The sequence below is a fragment of the Cervus elaphus genome, chromosome 15 (assembly GCF_910594005.1).
Source record: "Cervus elaphus chromosome 15, mCerEla1.1, whole genome shotgun sequence".
Lineage (NCBI taxonomy): Eukaryota > Metazoa > Chordata > Mammalia > Artiodactyla > Cervidae > Cervus > Cervus elaphus.
Window position 1 is genome coordinate 91,010,001 of NC_057829.1, and position 27,500 is coordinate 91,037,500.

Sequence of the window (27,500 nt, forward strand, 5' to 3'; positions counted from 1 at the left end):
CTCCTCATTCAAGATGAGTTGTGTTTTCCTCTCAAAGTCAATACTTTGCAGCTTTTCTCATTAATTTCTCAATAAATTTGGCAATGAATTTCAATCACAGAACTCGGCAGGGTGAGCCGGGCGCCGCGGCGTGCATGGGGAACACAAAGGCCGCGGCGGGCGGGCATCGCGCGCCAGGAGACACTGTCCCCAGCTGGCCTGGGCACAGCGGCACCGGCCCACTCTGACTCCTTGAGCGCCGGGCGGCCGTGCCCAGGTCCCCACAATGAAGCAGCCTGGTTTTCCGGCGTCACGCCCGCCGTGGCCCTGACAGCCCGCGGGGCAGCTCACGCCCACCCCGGGTTGGCCTCTGCTTCCTGGGCCTCCCTCCCGGAGCCCCTCCAGCCAGGGTACCTTGTGTCGCCAGGACTTCTGAGGACGCAAGAGGCGCCGCACTTGACTTCGAATCGGAAGTCGGGCCCACCTCGCCGCTCCGGAGGGGTGCTCCCATGCCCGGCCTGGGGCACAGGGCCTCCCCGCAAGGCTCCCCAGCACTGGCAGCGCCCAGGGGCTTTGTGACGGAACATCAGACCAGAAAAGGGGACAGCGCATCTCCCTTGTTCCCAAAATAATACCCTTGCTGACACCACTGGGTGGCATCCAAACAGTTCTGTTTACAAACCTCGAGGAATGGACGATGGCTTCGTGGCGGTGTCCAAACCATGCCCACGGAGCCCAGGAACAGGGACCCCCGAGACACACTCCCCAAGGAGGCAGGAGGGGTGGGGGGGCCCGGCCACCCCCACCCCTCGCGTCCCCCATCTCGGTTCCAGCAGAAGTAGCCTCTGTCCACGGGTAGAAGAGTCTGAACAAAAGGGAAGGAGAAGGTGGCGAACGGAAAGCGTCCTCGAGAACAAAGGGCACAGACAGTCCGGGGCCCCCCCGCCATTAGGGAGGAGAACTTGCGGCCTGTGTTCTTCCTCCAACAACATGCTCTGCGGAGGACCTTCCGGGCAATGCACCTGGTACATGTGGGGTCAGCGTGAAACCTCGGTGCGGAGGGAAGTGGAGGGACGCCTCTGGAATGACCCCCACCCCCACCACGGCTGGAGGTGGCCCAGCCCCCGAGGTGCTCCTCCCGGAAAGCCATCACCCTGAGTCACAGCACCTGTCCTACTCAGCGCAGGCGCACAGTGGGTGCTCCAGCGTAACGATGAAGGACCACGGTGACCCCGGGGACCTCCTGAAAACACGAGCCCAATGGAGAAGGTTTATTTCTGTTTCTGACTTGGAGAAGCTGTGAACACAACGTTTCCTGTGTGTCCACACAAGAACTCGCTCACGAGTCTCTCTCAGCAGCATCACTTGCCTTACAGTCGGCCCTCCGGATCCACAGTCCTAAACCCTCAGATTCGACCAAGTGCAGCTATGACCTGGGATACGAAGGACTGCGCTGCAAGGGGCTCAAGCATCCGTGGGTTTGGTCCTGGAACCTGTCCCCAGCAGGTGCCAAGGAGGGACTGAAGCAAGATGAATGGATGCTCCGTGGTCCCAGCACAAGGGGAGACCACTCGGCCACACAGAGGAAGGCAGCACAGCGCGGGGGCCGTGAGCCATCAGAGCCCTCACACAGGACCACGCGCCCTGTCCAGACGGCCAGACGCACAGAGAGGAAGAGCTCGCGGTGGCCAAGGCTCGGCAGGGCCGGGAGCGGGAGAGGGGCTGCTGATGGACGCTTGGGCGCTTCTGTCGTGGAACGTTCTCCATTAGTGGTCGCACAGCCTTGCGACCCTCCTAAGAACCACTTAACTGTACACTCGAACGGGTGGATTTCAGGCTGTGTGAGCTACATTTGGAGGCACATGCACGCCCGCCAGGCTCGTAGCCAGGGAAGGCCTCTCGTGGTCTGACTGCTGTCAGAGGGGAGTCTGGCACTTCTGTAAAAGAACAGAGGCCGCAACTGGGGTGAGCAGGCCCCCAGCTGGGGGAGGGGCCTGGGAAGAGACCCCCCACTCAGGAAGGATCCACTGCCACCCCCAGTCCCCACGGAGGCATTTTTAACTCCCGGCTTCTCAAGGTGAATAAAGAAGAAAAGCAAGGCGCTAAGTCAGAGCCTTTAAAGACAGTGCCAAGGTCAGTGTAAATACTGACACGGCCAAGGGTCCCTGAGCACAGCATCCCGGGTTATGTCTCTCAAGCAAAACAGTCCTGTTTCCTCCCAAGGGGCCCCCCAAACCCCCAAACATGTGGGGCTCAGAAGGCCCCTGGGACCTTGCCCACCCCTAGGCCCTGCCACCCTGCCCAGATTTGCGCCCCCCAGCTCCCCCACCCCGGGCTCAAGCCCTGCCCTGTGCCTGGAGACCCTGATCTGCCTGGAGACCCCCCGATCCATCTAGAGACCCCTGACCTACCTGGAGACCCCCGACCTGCCTGGAGACCCCCTGACTCGTCTGGAGACCCCCTGATCTGTCTAGAGACCCCCCTGACCCACCTGGAGACCCCCCGTTCCGTCTAGAGACCCCCCCTGACCCACCTGGAGACCCCCTGACTCGTCTGGAGACCCCCCGATCTGTCTAGAGACCCCCCTGACCCACCTGGAGACCCCCCGATCCGTCTAGAGACCCCCCCTGACCCACCTGGAGACCCCCGACCTGCCTGGAGACCCCCCGATCCGTCTAGAGACCCCCCGACCCGCCTGGAGACCTCCTGACTCGTCTGGAGACCCCCCGATCTGTCTAGAGACCCCCGACCCACCTGGAGACCCCCGACCTGCCTGGAGACCCCCCGATCCGTCTAGAGACCCCTCCGACCCACCTGGAGACCCCCTGACTCGTCTGGAGACCCCCCGATCTGTCTAGAGACCCCCCCGACCCACCTGGAGACCCCCTGACTCATCTGGAGACCCCCGACCCACTGCTGAGGTGCAGCCCGCCCGCCCCAGGCAGCCGTATCTGCAGGGGCTCCTCCCACAGCCCCGAGCCCCTTCCAGGACTTCCTGGCTGTTGCTTCTCATCCTCATTCCTGAGCAGCCGGAAGGGGCCCTGGACGTGGCCGAGGGCGGCCCGGAGCCAGGCCCCAGGCTGCCCGCGTGAAGCCGGCTGGGTCTCCTAGGGAACCTGGGAAGGCACGCCGCACCCCCAGCACCTACGAGGCGCAGGTGGTCTCTGGCCCTCCCTGGTCACCTGCAGAGAACCCGGCCCAGGTGGGCCTCAGGGGGACGCCGGCCACGGAAGCCACAGGTCAAGGCCCAGCTGTGTGGACACGTGGCCTCCGCACCGCCCCCGACGCCCAGCTCCCCTGAAAGACCACTGCTGCCCACGGCGTTTCCTGAGCACTGGGGGGCCAGCGGTTGGGGAGGCGGGGGGTGGGCGGCGTCCAGGACCCGGGCCGTCTCCGGGGGGCCTGCAGCCCCAGCACCTCATACCCTGTAGCTCGTGCTAACGGGTCAGCTTTCAAAACCGCCTCCGTGTCGCCAGCGACGAGCACACGCGGCAAACCGCCTCCAGCCTGGGGACCGTGTGGCCGGATGCCGCGAGGGTCACGAGCGCCCCGCATGCGTGGTCATCCCCACGGGCTCACGGGCGTCCTGTGCTGGGGACGTGAAGGAAGGGCGCCGGGCTGGTTCTCAGAAGCGGGCGGAGGTGACGGTTGGGCCTAGAGCAGCCGGCTGGCCCCGGGGCCAGGCACACGGATTCTGAGCCTGGGCGGGACAGCCGCGCCACCCCCAGGGCTGAGACACGGAAAGGTCCGGGGGAGTCCCAGGCAAGGGGCGTCCCCCGGGAGGATGAAAAGGGCTGAAAAGATGAGACGAAGTCCGGCTGAACTCCCCCACCTCCAGGTGCTCAAAGGCCCTGGCTGTGGTCCTCGGTGGTCAGCAGGTGCTCGGGGTGGGAGGGGGTCAGGCCCATGGGAGGCTGGCCCACCAACAGGGATCACCATGTCGGGAGCTGGGGTCTCCACACATGGAGGTGCAGGCAAGGGCCCTCGGGAGAGTTGGGAAGGGCGGCATCAGGAGGGCAATGATGGACCTGCCGCCAGGCTGCACCTTTAAGGAGCATCCCCCAGAGACAATCCGCGTCCACCAGTCCCGAGATGGGCAGCGGCCCACAGTCTCCACGGGAGACTGTGTGTCTCACACTCAACACCCTCGGTGAGGAGTCTTCTGGAGCGCACGCGCCCGCCACATGCACCCAGGGCCCTCGTGCAAGCCAGTGACTACAGGCTCCTTAAGAGCATTTAAAAACGTCTGTGTGTGTGTTTCTGGGGGTGGAGCACACAGCTCACATCCCTGATGAAGGCGTTCCAGGTGTTGCTGCTTTATTGAAAAGCCATCCTAAGAAAGAATGATTCAGCTTGCACTTTTTATGGAATACAACTGAATAAAAAAGGCCCAACCAACTCAAATGAGTTTTTTAAAAAATGTCCTTTTTGTCAGGTTGAGCTTTTGAGATCCAAGCCTCAGCCTAGAGCCTAAAGTGAAAGTCGCTCAATCGTGTCCAGCTCTTTGCCACCCCATGGACTGTATAGTCCATGGAATTCTCCAGGCCAGAATACTGGAGTGGGTAGCCTTTCCCTTCTCCGGGGGGTCTTCCCAACCCAGGGATCAAATCCCGGTCTCCTGCAATGCAGGCAGATTCTTTACCAGCTGAGCCACCAGGGAAGTCCCAAGACCTTCCCTAAAGGTTTCAAATGAAAACCTGGGCAGCCCTGGACTCCAGGGTGCGTCCACTCACAGGGACGTGGAGCAAGGAGGCCCGCGGCCCCTGTGAGTTCAGACAGGACTGTTCTTGTTCCTTCTCTCCCGGGACCACAGGCCGGCCTGCTGCTTCTGCTCCTGGTCAGCAGAAGGCCTGCAGCTTCCTTGGTGGGCTCTCCACTGAGAAGGCTGATCATCCAGCCGCTTCCTGGTCTCCCCTGGGTGTGCACGGCTTTGATCTGCGCACCCCTCCCCGCTGCCTTACCCCGCTCTCCCGTCGCTCCCGTCACTCCCCTGGGCTTTGAGAGCAGCCCCAGAAGCAGGTGGGCGCCCTGACAGACCAGAGATGCCAAGTCAAGTCCCAAACTCGCCCTGTCCCCGTGGGGCGGGGGGCTGGCGGCCGAGGGGAACCCGTGACCCCTTTGTCCTCCGGGAAGACGAATGGCTGTCTCCTTTCGGCTCCATGTCGTCAGGTTCGGTGCTGAGAGTCAATACCTTCACCTTGACGTGGAAACTTCCTGATTTATCAGCCGGCTCCCCTCCCGGGTGAGCGCGGCCCCGCCACGCACAGCCATCGGGCTCCGGGAAGAGCAGCCTGTGGTCACAGCACTTGGAAAACAAGCAAAGCCCCTCTGATGACAGACAAATGTGTCTTGTTAGCAACTGCCCAAAAGCGCTTGACTTGTACTAATAACAAAAAGGCCATGCTGGTCACCGTGGGTCCAAAGACGAAGCACCCTGTCACCAGCCTGGTTGGGAAATTAGCAAATAATGTTCTTTTCCTTGATAAATGGGTGACAGCTTCCTCTCACCAATCATTTCTAACATTTTGATGCATGCCTATGATCCCACTGGAGGAGCAGAAAAGTTTACTGGCCCTCAATTCTCAGATGATGAATGGAGCGCCTCTAAATGTGCGATTTCTGGATGAGGTATAGTTCATTTTAAGCAATCCTAGTAAATGGGTGTCACTGATTAGGACAAATCGCCTACTTGTGCAACGGCACACACGGCGTGTCTCCTCCTCCGGCCTCCTCCGAGACGGCGGGCGAGGGGACGGCAGGGGCCCGGGGGCCTCGCCGCCCGGCTCCGGAGAGGGACGCGGGGCTGGGCGGGCGTCCCCCACGCCACGCCGCGTGCTGGCAGACTCGCTGGTCGCCTTCTGCTCCAGAGCGGGGGCGCACCGTGCAAACGACCCCAGGGGGCCTGCCCCTTCCTCCGTGGCCCCGAGGAGCCCCACCAGTGGCCCCAGAGACAACCGGGGGTCTCCACACCATCCCCGCCAACAGGGACAAGTTCATCCCCTGCCCCGGCTCGCGGTCAAGGACGAGCAAAGGTGGGTGGGGCGGCTGAGACACCCTGCTGGAGTCGGGCGCCGTCTGGGGGCCCTCTCAGCTCTTGGGCCCTGAAGGGGTCTCCCCAAGCTGCTTTTCCACTTGACCACCCTCATGTTACAAGCAAGTCTGTCTGTCCTCCGGGGCGGCAGAGCTTGCCACTGACACCATCCGACTGGCGAGCGGGGACCAGCAACGGCCCTGGGTCTACAGGGTCCCCGCTACAGCCAAGAACGCCCGGGGAGCCGCTGAGCGCCGCTGGGCCTCGAATCACAGACAGGATGGGGAGCCCAGGAATCACAGACATGGGCTGAAAGCGTCCCCCGAACCCCAAACCCGAAATGGAAACACCTCCCCCACGTCTACCTCCATGGTCAAAAACCGATCACCAAAATCATCAGGTAGCTTTACACTGAAGGGGAAGGAAGGTGTGAGCAAGCAGTTTAGCAAAGTAAAAATAGTATGATTGGTGGGAGGCAATTAGGAATCGCCCGTTCTGTGGACACAAGTAATCTGTTTGAGAGGCGCTGGGCTGGGAGACAGCGGGTCGGCACGGCGGTGGCCAAAGGGTATCGACTCAGCTGCGTGTCAATGGCTGTTGACAGTCACGTCTGAACGCACACACAAGAACTTTAAAACACTTCGGAAACGCCCACGCCCTTCGAGAGGCGGGGCCAAGTGTGGGTTAGGTAGCGGAAGGCTGCCAAAGGACGCAGTGGCCCCGGGGAGGGCCAACAGCCAGCCCTGCTGCCAGACAGCTCCCGAGACAGAGCAGTCGCCCCCACCCCGCCCCCGCCCGACAAGTCGCCAGTTTTAAGCCGAGTCCCTGGGTAAGGTCCTGATGCTGGGAAAGGCTGAAGGCAAAAGGAGAAGGGGGTGGCAGAGGATGAGACGGTTGGATGGCACCACTGACTCTAGGGACATGGGTTTCAGCAAACTCTGGGAGGTATTCAAGGACAGGGGGCCTGGCGTGCTGCCGTCCAAGGGGTCGCCGAGAGTCAGACACGATGGAGCGGCTGAACAACAACAAGAAATGATTTTTTTAAAATAAGAAGGAAACAAACACCATGTCAGGAAGGACGAAAACTGCGGGCAGTCACTGGCTGAGTGACGGTCTCGTGTCTGCACGGCACATCTCCGTGCAGAAAGCGGCCGTCTTCCTGTCCCCGTCTCGTCCACGCTCGGCCGCCGAGCCCGGGCCCTGCCACTCCAGCCCTGGCACGGGCTCTGCCGCCATCCTGCTCAGTGACTGAACTGGCTGTGCCCATGGCAGGCTGCATGCTGACGCCTGGCCGTTTGTGATAATTCCTTTAATTGAGCAAAAGAAATCTCTAAACTGAGGAGGGGGGTGGTCAGCCACACACTCGGGCGCAAGAGGGCTACAGGAAGGGCCCGCGGCGGCCACCCGGTGCCCCGTGGAACCTCGCCCGCAGGTCAGGCCGCCGCCACCCCGCTCCCGCCCTTCCGTGTCACAGGGAACCCTCTGCCAAACGGACACGCTGGGAAAAGGGACGCTTGTGATTGTGCGAAAGCACCTCACGCTCGCAAACGCTGTCTGTAAAAGCAGTTTTCCCTCAAACATAATTTCAATTAGAAGCATACAAATTCCAATTTGTCTTAATCGAATAACACCGCAATGCTTACATTCTAATTAAAAAATAATTTCTTTTATTGCTCTGAACAACTCGATGTCTTTCTACTGGCTGAAATTATAAACGTGAGACTGTTCTCTCTGGCCACGGAGTTTCTCAGGTAGGATATTCCGGGACTATTTTAATTATTATTAAACGAGCAAACGATCCACTATTAGACAAATATTAAAACAAGCATTGCACTCAGTTATTAATTTGCACTGTTCACTTTTAAATGCAGCAAATATCTCATTAATTTAATTTTAGGTGCCCACCCGTTTATATTGCATTTTACAGTCTGGAAGGCAATTTACTATTAACTGGCAATTACATACAGAGTGATTGTTAATTCTGCTCCTAAGTGCTAGCCGCTTGAAAATTGTTCTCTCTCTCTAATTTTTGACCTTCTTGCAACAGGGGTGAGGCGCGCTGGGAATATGAAGGACTGGTGCGCAGGAGCCGGACATGTCATTGTGACTCGTTCTTTTAATTCACCGTGCTAATCAACTGCACTACCGCCGCCTCCCAAGGTGATTCTGCCTTTACCAGGGCTGAGAGCAGCCGGCAAAGGGGCCTGGCCGGGTGGGCTCGGCCTGCCCCCGCCGCACACCCACTCTGGGCTGACGCATCGGGTCTGGTTCAGAAGAATCTGGGGTTTCTCAGCTGCTGTAAACAGCTCGTTTAGACCTTGGCCTCTGGCAGGGGGTGGGGGGCCTCCTCGCCCCCAGGCCTGGCGGCCTCACCCAGGAGGGCTCAGGGGTGACACGTCCCCGTGGGCTAGGCCGGTGATGGGAGCCAGACGCCCAGGGGATGGGGCTGCCCGCAGGGTGTCCGGCCTCCAGGAGGGCTGGCGCAGCCTGCGGAGGAGAGCAATTCCCCATGATTGCGCCTCTGTCCCCGTCAACTCCAGGGCAGCACAAATCAGACAGAAGCTTCCAGGTCAGACAGGTTACGACCCCACCTTCCCTCCGCTCCCGGAGAATGCAGGGCCCCCTAGCCCTGACGCACGTTTGAAATGTATATTCCCGTTAATGATGGGGGAGGCGTAGACAAGCCCCCCGCAGGAGGGGGCCTGGCTCGCTGAATGGCTTCATTGAAGCATCCATTCACGGGAGAACCCTTTGTGGAGGAAACCCCAGAGCCTTGGACTGCTGGGACCCCGAAACGTTGGGTCTGAGAAGCCCCCTCACCGTGGTGTGGACACAGCATCGGCTGCAGAAATGGAAGATGGGCACTGGGACATGGGTGTCCCTGGAATGGACTCGAGGACACTCACTCCTCCGTGGGCAGGGGGCCTCTGGCCAAGCAAGATTTTCTGCCCTGCTGGGGGCAGCCGGCTAGGGAGAGCCACCCCAGCTTCACCCACCACCCCCCATGGCACCCGAGTGGCTGGGCCTTGGCCCCAGGACACCCGCTGCCCATGCCGCGGTGCCCGCACACCCTCCCTGCAGCCCTGACGCCCAGCTCACAGCTCCCCTGCCGCAGGGGCCGCAGTCTCCCGTAGCCCCTGGAGCGCTTAGAGGAACCAGGCCTTCCTGCCGTCCTGTCTCTTCTGAGTCAGCACCCTGACCACACCCTGAGGGTCTCTGCACCCAGAGCCCACAGGTCAAGAACTGGGCATCTGGAGACCCGCGGCGGGCACAGCCGGGAGGCCAGACAGGCTAACTTGGGGGGAGGGTCCCTGTCCATCTGGGGCGGGGCTGGGTGGTCCCACTGTCTACAGATGTCCCCACCCCCCAGTGCCTGGCCCGACCCAGCACCCACACGGCCCGTGGCCACTCAGAGGCCACCAGCAAATATACATCTCTTCCTCCAAGGGACCCAGACGCCTCAGGTCACACACGCACCCAGGGGGCAGCGGAAGCAGGGGTCAAGGGTCCCCCAGGCCCCCTGGGCAACACCAGGCGGGGTGGAGCGGGGCACCCACTGCCCACATCCTGAGCTCACGGCCAGAAACCCAGCGGGGTGCCCACAGGCTGGCAGTGGCCATGCAGAGGCGGTGAGCTCTGCGGGGAGACAGCCCATCGAGGACCCTACCCCCCCACAACTGGCGGCCTCAGCGGTCCGTCCACCCAGAAGAGCCCCCGCCGTGGCCGCGGGTACGAGGCTCACAGGACGCCCCGGCTGCCTGCCCCGCTTCCCGGGTCTTTATTAATGCTGGGTGCCTCAGTGGGGGGCCGCTGTCCCTCATCTCCCAGTCTCACCAGGGGGCCTGAGCTCCCGCCCTGGAGGTGGGCATCCATCAGCGCCCGCTCCACTGTCCCTGGGCCCCAGGCGGCACGCACTGGCCGCAGGGGCAGAAATGGCCCCTCCCTGCCCTGCTGACTCGCTCAGAGCTGCTCAGGGCCCGACTGGAGGCCGCCTCGCCCCGTCGAGGACTCAGGCGCCACCGCAGCCCAGGCCGTCAAGGGTCTGGGCGTCTCTGGACACAGCAGCCCTGCTCTCGGCCAGGACCCAAGTCCAGCGCAGGCCTGGGGCGACACTGGGCCGGCCGGAAGAACTTACACTTCGCATCTGATGCATCCTAAAGGGGGCAGGGGGGTGAGTCACCTCCACTCCTTAACCCACCCCTGAGTGGAAGGGACCTCGGTTCTACCTCATCACCCACCCGCTGGACAGAGGAGAGGCCCACATCCCAGGGGAGCCCAGACCTGCCTCCTGGGCGCCCTGCATGGGTAATGGCACACGGTCAGACCCCGAGGCCCAACCCAGGCTCCCGCAGGGACCTCCCGGCCACCCTGACCAGGTGAGCACGTGGAGGCCACCCTGTCTGAGAACAAGCCCTCATCCCCCAGGGGCTCAGCACACAGAGCTCTCTCAGACGTCCCAGCCTCTGCGGGCGGCAGGACCAGAGGCCCCAACGCGGACGAGCCCTATTCATTCTCAACAGCAGCCTTGGACGCATCGTGTCCTCCAAGCCGCCTGTGTGCAAAGCACTGCGGCACACGGCTTCCGGATGACAACCAGGACGTCAGAGGGGACCCTTCCTGGTGATGTCCGCGTGCCCAGCCCCGCAGAGAATTCAGACCCTCCATCAGCAGCTGGCTGGTGTGCGGTGTGAGGCTACAGGCCGGGCAGAGACCTGCTTGTTATCCACAGGTGTGGGTGACCTTGGGGACACGGCCTGACCTCTGGGACCTCATGGGGCAGCCACCCCTTGGATGCTGGGAACGTGGTGCCTTTACAGGTGAGATGGGCAGGACCACAGACGGGGCGAGGGGACAGGTCCTGCGGCCCCAGGGGTCTGCACCTGTTCACGGCGTCACAGCAACTGGTCAAGGACGCAGAGACTTCCCCGACGACGCCACCCCCTGGCTCACCCGCCCGTCCTCCCTGCAGAACCTGTGCAGGGCCCCCGGGGGCCGTGGCGAGGCCCTCCCGGATAGGGAAAGCTTGAAAGCTGGACTCACCGGTGTAGACAAACCGCCCCGGAGCACCTTTACAGAACTGCTTGGACTTGTAGGACAAGGTGACCTCGACGACTCCGGGAATGTGCCTCGGCGGGGTCTGGACGCGGATGGCGTGGGGCGTGATCAGCTACAAGAACCACACAGTGAAGAGGCCTTCAGCAGCGCTGGGCCTAAGAGGCGGACACTTGCCAGTTGGACACAATTACCAAAAATGAGCAAAATTGGACCATCGTCTTGGAATGCTCCCTCTGAGCAGTCACCCAGACTCAGGACCTACAGTTGTGCTTTCAGGGAAATGTCTGCAAATGATCCCGGGTGTAGTTTGCAGGAAAGGCCACAGGGCATCATTCATATGAAAATTGCCACCATATGTCTCCTTAAACCTGCTCCTAGTAATTCTAGCACTAATTGTTCCAGGGCACTCGGGACCTTCGACGGCAGGTTTGAAACCCCAGGGCTGGGGTAGTGGGGAGGGGGCCGAGTTCTGCACCCGCCCACCGGAAAAGCCCCTGCCTCGGGCGCACCGTCGGCTTCCAGGGGATGGGGCAGCGGGCAGCGCTGTCAACCGAGTGTCAGATGGTCCACGGACAAAGCCACGGCGGGAAGCGGACCGATCTCGCAGGCTTACCTCGCTCCACACCAACATTGTCCCGAACACGACTTGGAGCCCGTCAAAGAAGTTGTCTCCGATGATGATCACGGTCGCGCCCCCCGTGGTCCAGCCTTCGCTGGGACTGATGGCCTTGATGCACGGAGTGGCTGCTCACACAAGACAAGAGAACCGGACCTCAGCGCCCACCCCGCCGCCGCCACGCTGCCCGCCTCCAGCCACGCTGGGCACCGCGGGAGACGGGCGGGCGGCCGCTCCTCCGGGCGGCACGCAAAGGGCAATCGCAGAGCAGCATGTTGATGCGTTTAAAGCAAACCCTTAAATGTTTTATAAAGCAAAGGCCAAGCCACGGAATACTAGTGAGTGAGGAAAAAAAAAAAGAAAGCGGCTTGATATAGCAAATTATGTGTCAGGGCAAATATGACGATTACAAATGATTAAGCATCGCGTGCATGTGGCACGTCGATTTATCTGCTTTGCGGGCAGATCTGAGCAGAGTCAATCAAAGGCTGTTGGGGAGATGGAGGAGCGAATGCCTTGCATTTCGATTCCTCATAAGCAGCTAATTGGGTTGGGTTTTTTCCATCCGCGAACTTTGCCTTTTGGTTCAAAACTTCATTTTCCTCTGTCACTTCACAATTACTACTTTCCACTTTTCATCAGGGGAAAAAAAAAAAATCAAAAGCACGATATTAATACTTTTGTCAAAGGTACACATTTTACATCTAATATTGTTTGTCGACAGGAATCCCCAGCCACTGGCCTGACCTCCCTTTGTCTCCGGAGCGCTCACATTTGCATGAGTTATTACAATGCTGCTGCTCGGGGCCTGCTGGGGGCGGGGGGTGGGTAGACAGACCGCAAGGGCGGGCACAGGGGAAAGACCAGGAGGCCCATTCTCCCAGCAGCCCTGCCTCGAGCCTGCGGAGGCCAGGCTGAAGGCCACAGCCTCGAGGAGGCAGCTTTGTTCCGGCCTCCGATCGGCTCTTCTGCACAGGGCTGGGGGCCATCTCCGCCACCTGAGAGGGTCTGTCATGGGCAGAGACCCCGCGCAGAGGGAGCTGATTGCTGGGGAGACGCGGGGTACGGCCCCCTGACCGGCAGGCCTTCTCTGCCAGGCTGGGCACCGTGGTCGGGATGCTGGGCCTCTCCGTCTGTATCTTTGGTACAAAGGAGAAGAGGCCTGCGTGATGGGCGGCCACGTGGCCCCTGGTATCTGCCGGGTCTCCCAGCTGACGCGATCTGGACACGACTGCAGCCCAGACAGGAGGCAGCGCGAGCCTTAGGTCCTCCATGGACAGACAGGGGGAGCCCCCAGCAAGCCCTGGGCCCCCCCCCCCACCATGTCACCCTCATCCTCCCGGTGTTGAGGTGGGGCGGACGCTGAGGTGAGCGGGAGGTGGAGGAGCTCGACCCCTGGCCCGAGGGGCCCTCCCCATTCACCGATCTTCCACCGCTCGCGACAACCTTGGTGGATGTTTGTCCAAAACAGTAACTAAAGCTTCGTGACCACGCGGCCCCCACCCGGCGCCTGCAGAGACGAGCCTCCGAAGGACGCCAGGGCCTTACTAGGCTGTCCATCCCGTGTGAGCCCCCCCACCCCCACCCGCCCGCCCCGAGTAGCTCAGCTCGAGATAAAGCACTGTTTTAGACTCGGGGTCAGGTCTGGCCGCACGTCTTCATAAGCAGGACTTCCCGGAAGCCTGCGCATGGCTCCCTGACGGGTCAGAGGCAGCGGCAGACGCGGGAGTTAATCACGGCAGGTACTGTTGTTGAGCCGGGCCGACAGCACCTTCCTTTGTTTGCTGTAATGTTGGACTAGCGGGGGCTCTATTTGCTCATCCCCGCGAGGCTCCCTCGGCAGCAGACGCGCAGAGCACACACGGGGAGCCTGCCCTTAACTAGCGCTGTTGACTTCATGCTAATAAGTTCATACAAATTTTCATTTCTGAGGCTTCCGAATGACATTTGCTTTTCTTAATTGCATGGAGAGCATTTGAAAAGGATCAGCTCTCTAAAGACTGACAAGTCCCCTCCAAGGGGGTGACCTTCATCAGCACAGCCAATTATGGCAAATAATTCACAAAAAAAAAAAAAAATTACAGTAAACAAATTTACTTTGGAGGTGAGAAAAGGGAAAAAAAAAAAAAAAAAACTCCAGGCTCTCCTGCCCGCACAGGAGATGGCTGTCTGGCAGCTGTGGCCCAGTGGAGAAGCCACAGCTCGGCTCCTCGGCAGAGAGATCCCGGGGCCGGCCTCGCCTCCTCCGCGGCGATAGCCATCTTCCTCCTGCCTGTATTTGCATACATTTCAATGCACACAGAGAGAGGGAACATGTGTTCAATGGGAACCATAGCAAAATGAATTACACAGACAGCGTCCGAGATCTAATGATAGACGTGCACAATACACTCGAGCAGATGACGGGAGCTGGCACCGCGGCTGAAGTCGGGCGAGGAGGAGCAGGGATGCGGCGGGAAGGGACCGCCCCCCAGCCCCTTCCCCCCCCACCCCCGTCTCCCTCGTGCTGGGGTGCAGCCCTGAAGACACTGCCTGGTCGGCCCACTCTTCCTTGTGGTCCAGACTCCCTCCAGGGGCCTCCCGCCCTGCTCATCTGATCTGCGCGGAGACCTGCTTTAACTCCGGGAGCCCCCCTCTCAGCCTGCGGGGGAGAAGGGCACCCCAGCTTTCCCCCACCCACCTTGGACACACACAGGAACGGGCTGGTCTGGGAACCAGGGTGCCCGACGCCTGAGGCCAGCACGGGCAACTCAGAAAGTGAAGGTGGATGCCACCTGAACCCCGAGATGCTGACTGAACCGTTGGGGTTCCCCGGCCTTTCTGTGGGGGCAGGGAGGGTTTCATCCAGGATTCTGTTAGTAAACAGCTTCCTGTCCTGGTTCCTGGTAATCAGCAAGCTCTCCCGAGTAACACCACAGCGCGTGTCACCTTCCCTGCATTCACAATATCGAGGCCCTCCAACAGGCCTAATCTTGCCTCATGAAGACTCCTTTGTTCTGCCTGCTAAAATGTCTTGTAATTGTGCTCGAGATGTCCAGATGGCTGGCTGATACTCCAGCTGATGGGATTATACCTTTTACCTCTCCTAGGGCCATCTGTTCCCTTAACTCGCTAAAGCCCCCGCAGCCTGGCTTCCGCCGTCCTCGCTGCATAAACCTAACCGCATTACGGCACTTGGCATGCAAATCGCCCTTGCTGCAGGCCGGGTGCTGGGCAGGGCCCACGCAAGGTTTAAACAGGGCTGGAGTCATTTACGAAGGGACAAGTGACAAGGGAAAAAAAAAAGAAAAGAAAGCGCGGGTTCTTCTGGGCCACGCTGGAAGGCAGCACGGTTGTTTTCCGTCGCTTGTGTTCAATACTGTAAATAATCTGCCTTGCTTTCTTGTGAGCTCAGAGGACGCGATGGCAGACATCCACGGCAGCAGGGGGAATTAGTTCACTTGGAAATCATCAGCGAGTGTGTACACACTGCTGGTGAATATTAGATGATTGGATAATGAGGTGTTAGCCAGGAGAGGCTGCAGAGAAGCCCAGATCTGTGCTTTCTGGGGGCAGCTCTTCCTTAAAGAATGCAGGCCCTGTTCAAAGCCAAGATGGCACCCAGTGGCAGGCACCAACCAGGCAGAGGAAGACAGGGACTGACGCAGACTGGCCGGAAGTGAGCTTCCTAAGTGGCCTCGCGGGGGGTCGGGGCAGCATCTCTCTTGGTCCCAGAGAGACCCCTGTCGTGCTGTGCGGGGCACCCGAGAACCGGCATCAGTTACAGAGCAGCCAACAGAAACCTCCCCCCTGACGGCAAATGCCTTTCTTAAAGACCCACATAGATCAGTTCTCAGAGTCACCCATTTGCATCTTTCACTTATGAGTCATTTTTGGGGGTGGAGTAAGATATTCCAATCTCTTGCAAGAAAGTGACTTAGTTTAAATGTTGATTAAAAAAAAAAACCTGAAAAACCTAAAAAAAAAAAAGAAAAAAAAAATTTCAAGCCAGACTGCTTCTCCAAATAGCTCTTGATGAGTTGGGTTTTATCTCCAAGGTACCCACGAGTGGCCTTTATTTTCCTAAATGCTATATTTTCTGCTTACAGTCAAATGCTTTTTCATGCTACTTACAAAAATAAATACTGGTACTTTGCTCAGATCATAATAGCTCATTAGAGGAGGCTGATTTTGGACCCAGACTACAACCGAACACCAGAGGGCCGTGGGGCCATCCTGAACCTATCACGTTGCCAGCTCTGGCCCTCTGGGGAAGCAGGGACCGAGGACTAGGATCCAGCCTTCTTAATTGTGAACCTCATTAGTGATGGTTACTAAGCAAAACACACACCTACCTTCACTGCGGAGAAAGGAGATAAACAGTACGTCACAGATACTAATGACTCTGGCGCCCAGGGCGACCTTTAATTATTATATTTTTGTTCTCTTACACCTTAGTCATTAATGTAGAAAAACAAATTAGTTTATTTTTGTGGACTGCAGCAGATTCATAAGTTGTCTTCCAGTTCTGATGTCTGAATCGTGCTTCGTTCTGATGATCCGCACGGGATCCATCCGCTTTCCTGTGAGCAGTCTGTCTGCCCTGAACCCAAGACCTCAGTCTAGAGAGTCTGTCTTAAAATTGCTTAGTCTACGGGCTCTTTCTGCTCTGAAGAGTTTAATCATGCCGTTGTGTTTGCAATTCACTTAAAAAAGAAAACTCACATCGCTTTCCCCATGGCTCTTATTGGTCAGGATCTCATGCTTCTCATGGACTCTTTTACCGGGGACCAGACTTTCCGTTGGGGGGGTGACACATGGAGGTACCTGCCCGTCCACACGGAGCAGGTGACAGGGTGGCTTGGAAAGGTCCGTGTCTGTGTTTCTGGATCCTGACTTACGAGCCTATCACCCTTACTGAACTTCTTCTCATTCAACAAGCAAAACAAGAAGTCCATCACTTGGCAGCATTTGGTACACATTTTATGCTGTTTTTTTTCTCGTTTCCTCCACTCACGCCCCCATGTGTGGACACAGACACACACACAGAGGCTCTCTCTCCATGGAGGGCCAGGAGGTCCCTGAAGCCCACGGGACCAGGATGTGAGCACCCCAGCAGGTGCCCAAAGCCTCAGGGATGACGCGGATGGAGGCTTACAAGAAGCCAAAAAAAAAAAAAAAAAAAAAAAAACCCCACATAAATTAAAACTTCAGGAAATGCTCTAAGCAAAAGAAAGCTTAGACACAGACCAACCAATAAAGTGAGGGCCATGGGGGTGAGGAGGGTGGGAAAGCCGAGCCCCCCGACCCCGCCAGCGAGGGAGGGGAGGGGAGGGGGCCGCCCCGAGGACGTGGGTCTGACCAGGGAGGGGCAACCGGACACAAAACGAGGACAGGAAGGATGGCGCAGAGAAAAGGAAGCATGGCAAATAAAAGAAGACGCTAGCGTGTGCCTACCATTTTCCAGATAAGGAGGGGCCGTACCTTCTGACGGGTCCAGGCGGCGCGCCCGCCGCCCGTGCTTCGAGTTGTTGTGCACAAACATGTTGTCGGACACGGCCAGCACGTGGCCGTCCACGTTGACCGTGGTGGATACGACAACCTGCGGAGACAAGCACCGGTGAGACCCGGGCCAGGCGGGAGCGCGGCCCGCCAGCCCCCGGCCCCCGCGACCGCTCCCGGGAGCCTCCTCGGAGCCACGGACGCACACTCACCGCCTTTTTTGGCTAATGGGCTGGGTGGGTTGTTTTGTTGTGACTCAAGATTGCTTCTCTTCCAAACCCGCTGCACTAATTACAGTTTAATCTCTTATTATGCTAACAAGTGAATTCAATTCAGAGGGAAAAATTCTTCTTCGCCATTAGCTGCAGAAACACCCCTCCAGCCACTCGTCTTAAAGCTACCGTTTTGATTGATCTGTTCACATATTGATTAGATAGTTTATCTAATTAAAATGGGTTCACTGGAGACTGTCCTTCCTTGAGGAGTTGTGAGAATTCAGAGTTGCCCCTGCTCCTCTCCCCACCCCCCCCCCCAAAAAAAGGCTTCATAAATCAGAAGCTGTTCCTATTGCCCACATTCTATCATCACATGAGCCCAGGTCAATGTCACAGTTACAGCCCGCATCTGGTAATGAACATTTTTGCATCTGAAAAGACTGAGCTGAATAGGAATAAAGTGGTTTCCGAGCAGGGAAAGTATCCTTTCTCAAGTTCACGGTGAGGAAGGCGAGGACCACTCTGTCCAGGGAACGAGCTTCCTGATGGAGGGATGACTCGGCCCTGATCCAGGCTCAGGTCCTCTCCAGGCTCAGTACTTCACAGGAGTAAGGGAGGAAGTCGCGCCAGCAGGGACAGCCTTGCTCCCAGGGACATCGTCCCCGGGGAGCTTGTGACAAGCACCCCAGAATCAGTACACCCGCCTAACTAACGACTCAGGAAATAGGAAATGACACCAGCCTTGAGATCCTCCTTGGACAGAGGGCTCTGCATAACGCATTAGGGGTGGCAGAGACGTGAGCCAGAGCCTGGATCTGGGGTGTGGGGAGCCCCGGTTCTTGTTCGGACAGCAGGGACAGCCAGCTCCACCGAAGAACCATGGCCTCACGGAGGACAGCTGGGCAGGTGCAGGGGCACCAGGAGGTGGGCACACGTCAAAGCCTGCCACACGAGGTGCTGAAAAGCCTCAGCCGTGGTGGACCTCAGTTAGCAAGGAGCCACACACGCAAGATGCAGGGGAGAGTTGGGGGGAGATGGAAGGGGGCAGGGCAGGGTGGCCAGGGGCTCGTGGGGGTTCTTCACACTTTCTGTGAAACTTTTCTGTAAACCTAAAATTGCTCTAAAAAAAAGTCTGCTAGTTTAAAAAACTGACAGATAAAACTGATTATAAGGAAAAGGCTTTCAAAAAGGCAAAGCTACATATTTATATGTCAAGGTATCTGTGAGTAACTGATTTCTTATAAAAGTCTCACGCCCCACAGAAGACGGTGAGGTAGGACGAGTACCCACCAGACCCTCCACTCCCCAAAGGAAGGGACCACCTTCCTGGACGGCCCTCTCTCGCTGTGGGTGCTGCCAAGATTGTGCAAGTCTCCAGGGCACAGGCCCCTCTGAGCTTTGAAATAATGCCAGCGCCACCGCCGGCATCCCCAGGTCCATCCCCAGGGGTGGCCCTGACCCCGCTCCAGGGCCACTAGTGGCCTGGCAGTCTTGATGCCAGGGTCACGCAGATGCCCTCCGGGCAGCCTGTCTGCCAGACCCCACCCTGGGCACAGAGGGGCCTCGACCAACACGCCCCCACGTGGGATGCAGAGACACAGAAGTAACCCCGAGCCACAGACCTGACCCTCTCTTTTCCTCGATTGTGGTAAGTTCAAGAAACAAGAAAGGATAAAAATAAACACACAAAAAGACACCATCTCTGCTCTGTCATCTATATAGGTCAGTCGCCAAGGGAAAAGCGTCGCAGAGCAGAGAGTGGGTGGGCTGTGTTCCGTCTTGCGGCCGGCCGGCCCCACCGTGCACCTACAGAAAGGTCCTGAGACTGAACGGGCTGGAAACGTGTGCAAGCCCTGACCTGCTGCTCAGCTCAGCTAAGCCTCCCGAGAGGCAGGGCGAGCAGCTCCAGAGACTGGAGGAGGCCCTTCTAGGAACTGCCGGCCCCACGTGTGCCCGACACTGCCTGTGGCCACTGCGGAGCCTCGTGTGACCTCCAGTCTACCTGAGGGACCGGTGTGGAGCCCCGTGCCCGAGGACAGGAAGCAGGCCCGCTGCCTGCAGGAAACACGTGACTCCTGCACGTGACTGTAGGCTGGCCGCCGGCTCCACCCCCTCTGCCTGCTGGGCTGGATGCCAAGACAGGGGTCCTGTGTTTCACCCAAAGACTGGAGCATCACTTACACTTCCAGAAAAGCCTTGAGTGATTTGATGGTAAACTAGTCTAAATGCCAAAGAAGAAGCATTTGGCAACACCCAGCCTAGCAATGGTCGCCCACGTTCTTCTCTGGCGGGTAAGGACCAGTTCTGTGTCCCGGCCCAGATATTTTTACGGTGTCAGTAAAGTAATCCATCCTGTGTGCTGAGCACCCTTCCCCCGAAGCCACCTCCCGGTCATTCACAAAGGTAAGAACAATGTGAACGGATCATAATTTATCCAACTGAAAACCAACCGAACCCCAAACTAGCTCGCCATCTCACTCCTTGAGAGCCAATCCTGGGATCTGAGGCCAAGAAGAGGACGAGTCAGCCTGGGTGCAGGGACGCAGTCCAGCTCGTAGGCAGGGAATCAGCAGATTCCTGGGAGGAGGGAAGCTGACCAGCAGGAGCATCCCGCAACTGAGGGAGGCCAGCCTGGAACAAGTCCAGCCCCCCCATGAGGCAGCCCCTCGGTCCTGGAAGGGGACCCCACGTATTACCCAGCAGTCCTCCCCCATGACAGACTAAGCCATCCCTAAGGAAGATCTTCAGTGTGGCCCCCAAAGTCTAACCAACCAAGTGAGGAATGAGTGAGGGAACAGACTAAGTGAGATGCTAACCTTAGGAGGACTTGACTTGAAAAGATCCTTCAAGTCTCTCTGGAACACACTCATAGGACTGACCATGGTTGAATGTAAGACAGACTCCAACCTAACCTACAGCTCTGATTCCTCTGATTTTGGGGTACCCTGCCACCTAACATGCAGCGCCAGGCAATGTGCCCACCGCAATGTACACACACACACACCCCCTCATCACAGCAGAAACGCACATCATTTCCAGAGCAGACTTCACTCTGTCATGTCTCAACGGGCTCCATGGCTCTGGCCAACGCAAGGTGCCACATCATTTCAAAGCATTCGATGTAAAGGTTCTATCAAATGAACCCATCCTGGTTTGCACCCAGGCCCCTGAGAACTACACATTGACTCCCAAACCACCACACAGCAGAGAACTCGACTTGCATATTGCAAGTGCAGACCGCGGTCCAGAATCGCGTACCTGGAATCTTCGCATGTCCCGGGGGTTGCCTGCATTCTTCAAACAGTTCTGATTGCACTTGAGGAAAAACTTTAGAAAGAATCTACAAAGATACAAAAAATGGATATTTGTTAGGATTATGAGACACAGACACAAAGTTTTTGAAAGGTACTCTTGCCTGGGGAGCCGGGGAAACGACCCCACGCCATCTGCCGGCTGCCCTGTAGGGGGCGATAGAGAGCGAGCCGGGGGCCGCCAGGCAGGCACCCCCAGGTCCAGTGGCCAGTGTCCACTGTCTCCAAGTGCGGAAGGAGTGACTTACATTTGTCTTGATGCCTGGGGCTTTTCCAAGCTCTAAAATAACAACTGTGACTTAGATTGGCCATTTCTCACCTGGATCTTTGCACAACCATTAACCCCTGGGGACCTGTCCACCCTAGAGAGGGCTGCCAACTTCAGCAAATAAAAACACAGGATACCTAGTTAAATCTGAATTTCAGATAAACAACGAATAATTTTTTGGACAGGCCTGTCCCAAAGCATGCATGCATACTCAGTTGCTCAGGCGTGTCCAACTCTTTGTAACCCCATGGACTGTAGCCCACCAGGCTCCCCTGTCCATGGGATTTTCCAGGCAAGAATACTGGAGTGGGTTGCCATTTCCTCCTTCTGGGGATCTTCCCAACCAGGGAGCGAACCTGCATCTCCTGTGTCTCCTGCCTTGGCAGGCAGATTCTTTACCATTAAGCCACTTGGGAATCCCAAAGGATATATCTATCCTTAAAAAAAAAAAAAAATTGTTTATCCGAAATTCAAATTTAACAGGGCGTGAATTCTACCTGGCAACCCAATCCTAGGGGCCACCACTGCGTGGGTTGCCACACTTTTAAAGGAGAGTTTTTCAAGTTACAATAAGTACACATCTTAAGAGAAAATAGGAGATGCTGTTTTCAGGGCGGTGGTATCTGTGAAAGGCCTACGTGTGGTTTTAAGGGACTGATCAAGGCCCCCCAGGTGTGTCAAGGAAATGCTCGCTGTCCTGGTTGGAGAGCAAGGCGGGACGTGGAAACGGTTCTGCTCCCCAGCAAGGCCTGGTCTTGTTCGGAAGCATGACATTTCAGGGGTCCCCAAAGTGTTCTGAATGCTGTGACAAAGACATCACCACCTTGTCCTCCCAACGCCCACATGCTCTGAGATAGACTTGGACGCCCTGACTTGTGATAGAGGCGCACAGACCCCGGGAGGCCTGGCTGTACCCCCAGCCGCGGGAGAACGGGGGGTGTCTCCTTTCAAGAAAGCCAGGGGTGTCCTGAGCCCAACAAAGCGGGGGCCTCAGGGCTGACACACATCCACACGGCCATCAACACTCATCTTCTCCATTTTCCTCCCGAATCTCAATGTTCCACTGGATGATGACCCAGTTTTTACGAAGCTTCATGTGATCGCCTTGACTTCAACCTGAAAGCCAAGGTTCCTTGCAGCAGCTTATCGTCTCAGAAAATAAAGAAGATCCAGGAGACGAGATTCGCGTCTCCCAGAGTACCCGGGACGACTTTCCACCAGAGCAGAGGAACACCCGACTGACTGGCGGGGAAAAAGAATAGTGGCCACTTAATTAAATTTCCTTACATCCCGCGCGGCCTCGCTATTTTAGGCCGGAATTTACATCTTTTATTAACTCTCCTCACCTATACACTCAGCTCGCCGCGCCTCTGAACACCATCTGCCATCACGTACAGTAAGCCACCCGGCCGTCCACCCACCAATTTCTCCTAACAACCACTGTGCAATTAAGCTCCACGCGCTCCGCAGCGAGGTAAATTAGGCGCACCTGCGGCCACCCCGCGCCCAACCGCATCACGAAGGGCCTAACAAGGTGAGGGCGTCACCGAGTCACCGTCCTGTCAGGCAATTAGGTTTCCACTTTGGGGACAGCCACTCCGGTGCAATTACTCCACACATTACCACCCGGCTCATCTGCGGAGCCGGCCGGGGGAGCCCTTCATCCGGGGCCTGATCTCCCCGCTCCAGAGCGGGTGTCTTCCAAGCCCTTGCTGTCTCTTTAGCCCGCTCGCCCGTTCACCTCCAGGGGGGCAGAGTGGGCACCGAGCTTGCAGGGCCACGCCATGTGTAGTCACCAGGGGCCTTGACCGCTGGCTGCTCCAGAGAGGGGCAGAGTGGGGTGCTGGGCCCCGGAACCATCCCAGACGTCTTGGGGCTCCACTGTAGAACGGGCGCACAGTCACACACGCACGTGCACACACGCTTACACATGCTGGACATGTAGGCAACAGTAGGGTTTTTTCCAAGTTTCTGAAGAGCAGCGAAAGCACCTGGGAGAGACCTGTAGGCCTGAGTGTGGGGCCTGCAGAGCAGGGCTCCTCCCCAGCGTCCGGCCTCAAGTCACTCAGACAAAGCAAGGCCCAACACGTGTGGGGACAGACAAAGGAGGAAGAGGAGGCCTGCGCCCAGTTTCTGCCCTTATTCCTGTTCCTGGAGGATTCATCAGGCCTCCCCGAGGTGGGCGGTCCAGTCCAGCCCACGCGTGGCTGCTGACCCCGCCCACCCAACCGGCCCAAGTCCCCACCCAGCGCGGGTCTCCACCGGCAGGGGCTTCCTGCAGTCTGGGGAGGCTGAGAGCAGAGGCACATGTGAGGTCGAATGGTAATTCTCATCCTTTACTCAATTACCCTTTAATTGGCTTTTTCCTAAGGAATATCTGACAAGCACTTTACATATCTCACTTCTAGAGTCTGGTACACAAAGGATTTAATACTCTTGTTATGAAAGGAAAAATCTTTCCTATGTCAGAAAATCTTTGGCTTTAACACCAATAAACTCTTTATTACTGCTAACCATGGATTTGCTGCTGGATGGCGAAGAGGCGATAAAAATTCTAACCTGTCATTAGTACATTATGCTTAATTGTGTACAGTGTGTTCCCGGTTGCATCTGTTGGCCCATCATCAAAATGACCATTATGTACACTAATTCCCTGACCCTGTCTTTATTTCCCTAAAGAGTCATCATCTTTCACAGTAGGTACCAGAGTAAATCAAGCTTGAAATATGGGCTTTATTTACTTGTTTCTCCCAGGCAGGAGGGGAAGCGGCAGCTCAGGGCACATTGCTACACGTCAGTCGAAACTCCCCGGCAATATTCTGCTCGCAAACTGCGTGCAAAATCCTGGACAAGTTCTCAGCGGCGATGAGAAGGGGGAAGGTGCGGGCGCGTGACTCTGGACATCGGGTTTCCTCTTTTAGAGCCAGCAGGGATTAGGCGAGGGGCCCCACGGGTGAGCCCCTCTGGCGCTTAGGCGCGCTGAAAACAGCAGGCGCCTCTCTCAAGAGCATCATCCTATGAGGGTGGGCCCGGGGTCCTCCACCTGGGGGCGGCGAGGGCAGGGCTGCGGGCCCAGCCCCTGAGAGCGCCAGTCTGAGCTCGAGAGCCCAGGCCGCCCGCCCCTCTGCAGAGACGGTTCCGACGCCGCTCGGGCAGGGCTGCGCCCTCGGCAGAAGGTTCAGCGTGGTCTCCGGGCATCACTGCCGCGTCCTCGCCAACGGTACCACCGGAAGTGCTCGCGGCACTACCGGAAGTGCTCGCGGCAGGACCCGGGCGCCCTGCACGCGTCTCGGATAACGGGGACCCACCGTTTACGCCCGCACCCACCCCGGGTATCCCACGGTCAGGGGCGAGCCCCCTCCGCAGTGACTAATTTCAGAGTCTGCTCCCTTACTGTGTGTTTAAGCTATGAATTAGTTCATTTATATTTACTTTTATGAAGCTGATTAACCAGAGCTTCTCTATCTGATGAAAATCATTTTAATTGTAGTGTTAGGCTCCTGTGTAATATCCATTACATTATGAACTGTTTAAATTCTACATGGGTATTGTGTAAATTGGCCCTTTGTGAGCGCGCAGGCAATTAGGACCAAACACTCTCCTTTAAGCGGCTACAGAACTTTGTGGTGTTGTTCAGGACAATCAGAAACAAAGGAGGCTGTTTAATTGTAATTTAATGGAATATCAAGGAGTCCGTGGCATTAGACGTTGGCAACAGAGCAGGAGAGAAAAATTAACTGCAATTATGTTTGATTAAAGCTATCCTTCTCAATAATCAGCGGTCCTGACAGGCCATGGGGCTCTAGTGGGTTCCAGGATGGCAAAAGGTGTTGAGCAATATTAGGGCCAATAAAGGGGATATTAGCATAGCTAATTACAGCCCTGCAAAACCTGTAAAGGGGGCCTCTGTGTATTGTAATGTGTGAAGTAATTGGCCAAGGCCGTTATCAATTACATAAGGAATGAATTTGGTTTGTCAGAGAAAAGCTGATGAGATGTCTCTCATCTGACAGCAGCGCCTTCCTCCCGCTTCCAGGAGCTCAGAACTTGCCCACTTCTATCAAAAGCTGCAACTTCCCAGTGGCCAAATCACTGAGAAGGCGGTCTCGCCGGCAAGCGTGGGGTAATTAATACGGCTCATCCCCGCCGCCTTCTGCCTTACCTAACCGAAGCCACTAATCATGGAATAATGATTTCTCTCCCTCTGGTCAAAGGAGAAATAGATTGTCTCCTTAGAAAGGCAGTGGGCTTGGCGCGCGCACCCTGGCAATTGAGGAGGAAAAGGAAACTTCGAGCTGTCTCGAGGCTTGTCTTTTGCACGTGGGTATCACGTGTCTGAAACGACCTATTCACAGCCTCTCAAGAAACCCTATATGCAATGATGTTTGTTTTTTTAGATTTTTAATTGTCAAGTCTTAGACTGTCCCCGGGCCTGTGGGTGCTTGGAAAAGGGGGGGACTGTGAGCTTTGAGGCAGGAGGCCTTGACCCCAGATCCCCGGAGCTCATGGAGCCCACCCCCAGGACAGAGCCTGCCTCCTGCAGCCCCTCCCTCGCCAGACCCCAGCCTCAGTCCCAGCTTGCCAACCGCTGCTCCTGGCCCTCCATCATGGCAAGGCGGGAAATCTGAGCCCACACTAAAAAGGCTGGTACCTGGGGTGGGGGTGGGGGACTCGATTTTCCATCTTAAGGCTGAGCTTTTAACAAGCAGCAAACTAATACTGACGGATCGGCCTCCATGTTACCCGTCAAAAGTCCCAAAGCATTTCCGAGTCATGGCTGACAGCTTCCGGGGTTCCCCGACAGCAGGGACCCCCCATCCCAGATCGACCCTGTTTTCAGTTACTGGATCCAGAACACAAAACCAGGAGATTCTTCATAGCTAGTAACCTCGACCAGAAAAATGAGTCAAGAAAACCACCCAGAAGATGCAGTGGGGAAAGGCACCCTGGCTGGCAGCTGTGGGGGTGGGAGGGGGCGTGGGGGGACAGGGAGCAAGTGTCTATTGGGCAGGGGGTCTCCTTTGGGGGGCAGCAGAAACATCTGTGAGTAGACGGTGGCTGCCCAGCCCTGTGACTGGACTGAACGCCACCGGACTGTCCACCCTGAAGTGGGTCACTCCACGGGGTGTCACCCTGACAAGGACACCCCCACACCCTCCCCCAGGACAGCAGCCCCGGCCGGGGTGTCGGTGGCTGTGGCCCCACTGGCCCCCTTGAAAGGAAACAGTTAAAGAGAGTCAAATTAAAAGATAGAGCCTTCAGGAGACTTTCCCCTGACTGATAAGAAAGTGACCCGTGGTGGAGTGCTTCAGCGGAGCCCTGGCTAATTACTGGGAAGTCCCTGAAAGGGTGGCCGCAGCTGTGGTGTGTGCTCGCCGGGCCATCAGTCGCTGCGGTATTGATTACTGAGCAATCCTAGCCGATCGGCTTCTGGGGCTCGCAGACAATGTGCTTCCTCAGAAAACCTGTAATGAGCAGTTCCTATACACGAGTACACTCTGCTGACATCAGATCTGTGCACTGAGATAGTACACAGGTCAATACGTATCGGATTTCCAAAATGCGAGGGTCTTAATGTCAGGCCTCTTTTTTTTTTCCTCCCACTCCTGCCATTAGCTGTGACTGGGCTCACGTCCTGTAATGCCATACAGGAGGGGAAATCTGCTCCATTAGTCTGATTTATTCTTCAAATATGCCATGACAAATTGCTTTAACACCAGACTTATTAAATTCTTGTACATTTCAAGTTATGGGTCTCATATACTCATAGTGCCTGCATGACGTCATCACAGAGGGGCCGGAGCGGGGACAGGATTGAATTTTACAGCTGGGCCCAGATGGCCTTGATGAGGCCTACCCCCTACTCCCCCAAGCAGGCGGGCTGGGGCTGCCCGACTCCCCATGGGGGGCTCCCGGTCCCCGTGGGCGCCGTCCCCCAGCACGCATGATATCCTGCATGTAAATGCAGATCGAGGAGGATTTGAGAGGATCCACGGCTTGACTCGCGGTTCAACAATTACTGGCCTTTGTCTGGAGGTTCCTGCTCTACTGTAGCCGAGGCTGTCTCCAGTGGACTGGAGCTATTTTACTTCCCTTGCTGTAGTAACCACACCGCATTAACAATATTTGTACTACAATCGCCAAGGGACCCACTTCCCAGATTCTATCACTTCTTTATCTCCCGACAAATACCTCACTATCGAACATTATTAGGTTTAGAAAATTAACCCTTCGAGGTCTAGAGCCACACCAGGCCCCACCATCCCTCCAAAGGGCCTTATCGCTAAATTTCTGCTATAATGGTTTTTCTTTTCATCACAATTTCAGCGGCGGCTGTCAAGAGGCACTTATAGATACCATGATCTTGTACCGGGTGTGATGATTCTCATTAAAATGATGCCAAAGAGATCTGATGGGATTTAATAGCTTTGCCGGCCAGTTCCATCTCCACCTCCAGAACAGATCCTGCCGAGCCCTCCTTTTGGAGAAATTTGTGAGACTTGCATTAAACTTTTCTGGGTGGTTTTAATGTGTTCAGATAAGT

At 57.0% G+C, this 27,500-nt stretch overlaps 1 protein-coding gene across 17 annotated transcripts in view; it reads right to left on the reverse strand.

Moving 5' to 3' along the window:
• EBF3 (EBF transcription factor 3) overlaps positions 1-27,500 on the reverse strand; it is a 128,131-nt gene that overhangs the window by 18,588 nt on the left and 82,043 nt on the right. For 12 of the 17 annotated variants that reach the window (XM_043925043.1, XM_043925042.1, XM_043925045.1 and 9 more), the window contains 4 exons: positions 20,636-20,717; positions 17,118-17,262; positions 11,679-11,809; positions 11,051-11,177 (listed from right to left, as the gene is read on the reverse strand). In XM_043925043.1, coding sequence (XP_043780978.1) covers positions 11,051-11,177; positions 11,679-11,809; positions 17,118-17,262; positions 20,636-20,717 — 485 coding nt within the window. The remainder of the gene's footprint in view (positions 1-11,050; positions 11,178-11,678; positions 11,810-17,117; positions 17,263-20,635; positions 20,718-27,500) is intronic. The other 5 variants (XM_043925048.1, XM_043925054.1, XM_043925053.1 and 2 more) reach the window with 1 other exon arrangement.